This window comes from Sinocyclocheilus rhinocerous, unplaced genomic scaffold, assembly GCF_001515625.1.
Source record: "Sinocyclocheilus rhinocerous isolate Xijiao unplaced genomic scaffold, SAMN03320098_v1.1 scaffold2032, whole genome shotgun sequence".
NCBI lineage: Eukaryota > Metazoa > Chordata > Actinopteri > Cypriniformes > Cyprinidae > Sinocyclocheilus > Sinocyclocheilus rhinocerous.
In genome coordinates, this window is record NW_015634013.1 from 6422 (window position 1) to 11491 (window position 5070).

At 36.6% G+C, this 5070-nt stretch overlaps 1 protein-coding gene across 1 annotated transcript in view; it reads left to right on the plus strand.

The window, feature by feature from the left end:
- Positions 1–1783: 1783 nt before the first annotated feature.
- LOC107745013 (myotubularin-related protein 5-like) overlaps positions 1784–5070 on the plus strand; it is a 40729-nt gene continuing 37442 nt past the window's right edge. The window contains 4 exon segments of the mRNA XM_016558850.1: positions 1784–1790; positions 2214–2227; positions 2339–2495; positions 2974–2991. Of these exon segments, the coding sequence (XP_016414336.1) occupies positions 1784–1790; positions 2214–2227; positions 2339–2495; positions 2974–2991 (196 nt within the window).

Sequence of the window (5070 nt, forward strand, 5' to 3'; positions counted from 1 at the left end):
GCTAATATCATTTAGTCGCCCAGAGTAAAGATTTAGTCGCATATGCGAGTGATTTACTCGCAATGTAGAGGGTTGATGCCACATTGTTGACATTGAATGCATTAGTTTCCTCATTGAGTTTTTTTGATAGAATCTTGTGATTTGGGGGCAGTCGTGGCCTAATGAATAGAGAGTCGGACTTGTAACCCGAAGGTCGCGGGTTTGAGTCTCAGGTCCGGCAGTGATTGTAGGTGGGGGAAGTGAATATTCAGCGCTCTCTCCACCTTCAATACCAATGTGCACTTGGATGGGTTAAATGCAGAGCACAAATTCCAACTATGGGACACACCATACCTGGCCACACGTCACGTCCTTTCCTTCCTTTCCTTTTGATTGCTGTAGTTGGTCACCTGCCTTTGGTTTCACTTCACCTGCTGGCTGACTAGCAGGGCGGTGTGACTGTCTCGTGGCGTCTCTCTCAGATCCTGCATGAAGGAAAGGGTGAAATTTCCCTATTAATAACCAGATGAACTAGTGAGTCATAGTATAGCCGGGTAAAGCGGAAGTGTCTTGAAATGTGATCATTCAGGTTGTAGGGAGGCTGTGTCAAACCTACTCCAAAAAAAGATGACACCTTTATGCCGTTTAACGGAACTGATGGGTAATGGCTGTCAATTAAGCTGCGGTTGAGTCTGTGGTTTGTATTAAAGGAATGGGTAGTCCAAAAATAAAAATCCTGTAATTATTTGTCATATCAAATTTGTATGATTTTCATTCCTCCCTAGACCACAGAATATGGCTTGTCACACCGCAATTGACTCTGGGTTATCGTCATTATCGTTGTATACACACACACACACACACACACACACGTATGTATGTGTGTATATATATATATATATATATATATATATGTACACAACGTTAATAATATTAATTGATTGTTTATAATATTAATTGATTGTTATTTTAAACGATGATCGATCATGGAAATGTTTGAAAATTGACATAATATACATATGTCATAACATATACATAACATACATACATACATACATACATACACACACAAATACACATACATTTTAAAAAAAATAGATATAAAAATATCATTTTTAATTAAATTTTTATTAAAATTTTATTCTCAATTGATCTTTTCAGTTTAGTTTCCAATAGTTTGTTAGTTCATTTAGTTTTACAGTTTCATTTTATTTGTTTTTTATTAATTTTATTATTTTAGGGCTGTTTAAAAGTAAATAGTATAATGTGCAATTGTTTACCAACATTTTAAAATGTGATTTTTGTTTTAGTCATGAAAATGTAATTTAGTTTGTGTTTTTCCATTTTTATTTCCATTAACAAATATTTTCATGTACTTGGTTTTCCGTTTTTCTTAATGACTGCATTGATTCAAATATGGCGAGGCACGTCAGGTGTGACAGTAATTATGGCATTTGACAAATAACGTCTCTCGTAACTGATTTCGACTTGCAAAATTTGAATGTGTACATATTCAAATTGCATAAATGAGATTTGAGAGCTTTGTAGTTCTGTGCCAGGGTCATAGTTTACATAATTCAGACCCATTAATTTGTTTGAACTCTCACCTATAAATTTTTAAAAGATTTTAAGCGGGTTATTTAAGTTCTTTAGAGGCCTAAATGACTAGGTGGTGTGGGGTAGTGGTAAGAGGTCAGGGCCGATTCCTGCAAATGAGATGTTGCTCCAGGAGATTGTCCCTGTAATAAGTTCACTGTGCTCTTCTTTGGTGAAAATTGCGTGAAAGTTGTGGAAACAAATCGCAATGGACAGTGAGCTCATATTGTTGTGTGGCGATTAATAAAAAAAACAATGCAGATTTAGCTTTTGAATCACATACATCTGAGCATTTCCTTCCATCTGAACAAGCAAGACTTGTCTGGAAAAAGATTTATTGAAGTCTCATATGTCCAGATCGGTTTTGTGGGATTATCCAAGCACATTCCCCATGTCCATGTACCATACAGAGCCAAAATCTCAAGTGCAAGTTTGCTGGTAGTCTGGTCCCACAAATAAGGTGGATTGGTAGATCATTGAGAAACCTTCACGGCTTATGTGGCCTCCATAAAATCCCACTGACCCCATTTTTCTTTGTCGGATTTCAGAAGGTTCTCAGATTCGCGTTGATTCCAACTTGCTGTGGGTTTGTCCTCAGCTCACATGTTTTGATTACAAGCTTTTTGTTTTGTCCTTAGAGTCCAAAAATGAGGTCAGAATTCTTCTCTGATTTGTCCAAAGCCTTGCATGCAGCATTCCTACTTGTGCATTTTGGGTTTAAATGTGCTAAATGCATGTGTACGTGTTGATAACTTCGGTTTAGGTCTTTCACAACGTTCCCCTCGGGAGAGTTCTTGCCTCGTTTGCCGACTCAGCTGTTATCTGGGAGCACCAGAGTTCTGGAATCGGAATGTCACGGAATGCTGGAATCGGCATGAGCGAATTAGTGTTTGGAGAACAGTGCCTGTTTGTGCTTGGATGTCTCTTTTTCTCCTTCACTCATCTAGTTGCTTTCGCTCTCATTCTAAGATAGCGAAAAAGTAGGGGGGTGGGAACGAAAGCGAGTTTTAGATTTCCCCAACACGTTGGAGGCCTCAAAAAACAGTTTGATTTTGCACGCTGATTCTGGCTCAGATTCGTTTCTTGGCCGCTTGTCTTGATATTTTTTTCTTTTTTTGCAAGGGAAAATGAAACTAATCCTAACTCTACACTCTTACCCTGTGGTGATAACATGTCAGTTCCACTAAATGGGGGTCGAGTGTAGAGTGACCGCCTGGGGGCCCTGGCAGCGGGCCAGAACTGTATATGAATATCACCTGAAGTTGGTGCATTTCCTCTCCACCGGCCGGCTTAATCTTCCAGGCCAATGCCATCCAAAGGTCATTTTCACAACAGGCTAATTTTGGCAGCATACAGCGTTGTGAATAGGCTCTATTGTGGTGCCTGTATTTTGGACAGGCTCCAGATTGCCTCCAGGTATTATTTTGCCTGTTATCCAGTAGAATTGCATCTGGAGTCTTTCCTTTTTAAACTGTACCAAAAAGGGGTTTTACCACCCAGTTGGTCTAGATTGCGAGGAAATAAGTGAAAGTTCTGGGAAAACCTGAATTTGTCAGGTAATTTTGATTTTATATTTTTTTATTTCTTAATTATTTTATTTTTTTAATTAGTAGTGTTTTATAATGTGTTATTTTATCAATATTTATTTATTATTTATTATAAAGTTAATTGAAATTAATACAAAGTAATGGAAATTCTAATAAACATTTCTGTATTGAGCATTCTTTAGTATTTCTTTAGTTAGAAATGGCCTTTTTATGTCTGTAAAATGATATTTCATTGAAAAATGCAAGGAATTCATTGGTCAGAATGTGTAGGAATTCTTTGAATAATATTACTAAAATTACTTCTATTCACTGAAGTCATCTGCACCAGTGTTTGAGTTTCTGTTGATATAATTTCTAGTGGCTAGAAGCTTGGCTTCGTTGTTTAGGGAGAGGTTAAAGTCTTATTCCAACTCCAGACTTGTTTGTTGACACCCAGGCTGCACGTACCAACCTTTAGTTGATTTTCCACAATGCATCATTGTTTATGGCTCACCTGGATCGCTCTCGAGTAAACATGACACTCTTCATGAGCCCGAGCTGATGTAAGGAGGAAGGTGTGGCCGTTCGTTTATTTTAACCCCATCATCCATGTGCACCACATCACTCACTCACCTATAGTGAGTCTCACCTTTTTATATGTGCAAACGCACACATGTGAGGGGTTGGGGGAATTCCAATCTCTGAAAATGATTTTGTATGTGTGAGCTTTAAAAGTCAGCTATTTTATTTTATTTTATTTTTTTGCAGTTTTTTTTTGTTTATTCCAGTTGCAGAAGCAACCTAGAGAGTGATGCATTCAGGTCTTATAAAATAAAATAAAACACAATAAAATATTAGTTTCATAAGTGTTATTACAATAATAATAATATTATTATTATTATTATTATTATTATTATTATAAAACTGTTGTTAATAATAATAATAATGGTTATTATTATTAATATTAATATTTCATTTTATAATTATTATTATTTTATTTTTTTTAAGTATTATTTTATAATTATATTTTCTGCACTTTCATGAAAAAGTAATGGAAGTACAATTTTAATAGAATTTTTTTAAAGTAACGAACATTTTAAATTTGGTTTAAAGAATGGGAAATTCAATGTTTTTTTCAAGTTTTTCAGAATATTGTTCTAGGCTCAAATAAAGTGTGCGTTCTTAACCTTTAACCTTTGTCCTTTACTCAAAAGGAGGGCTTTTCTTGGATAAGGCTTCAGTTTGACACTTAAAGTCTTGTCCTGCTGGTCATCGTGCCGTCAGCACAGGGATTGGGTCACTAACTCATTTATTCTGGGTGAAGAGGGACAGCTGTCTAAATGAACTCAGGCTCAAATCCCATGATTCCTCTGTGCAATAAGAGCATTCTGTAACTGACACAAACCATCCCTGTGTTCAATTTCACAACGCTTGCTGTTCAGCAGATCTTCTGTACACAGTAAATTTGCCCGAGTAAAATGTACTCAAATTGAAGAAAATTTTACTCTATGCCAGATAACATTTGGTCCCTCTCTGAAAAGAGTAAAAGTTACTCTTTTGATGGAGTTGTTTTTCCAGGGTCTTTTGGAGTGTTGTCAGTGCTGTACGTTGGATCATCCAGCCCTGCAAAATGATTTAATTTGTGTGTGCTTTCTGATTCTTGTGCCTGGTCTTGGGAGATGTCCCAGTCATTGTTTGTTTGGTGGGTCTGTATGGTTTTGTTTAGCTGACGAAAGCCCAGGCAGGTGCTGTTTCTCCTCTCCTCTCCTCTCCTGTTGTGATATTTTCAACTCTCACTTATACTGCCTTCTTCATACTTCAAAACGCTGAAATGTTTTGATTAGTTTTTGTTATATTGTCATGTTTGTAGGGATGGGTATCGTTAAGGTTTTAACGGTATTACTACTCTTACCGATACTGCTTATCGATTCGGTACTTTAACGGTATTCTTATCGGTACTTTTTGTTTT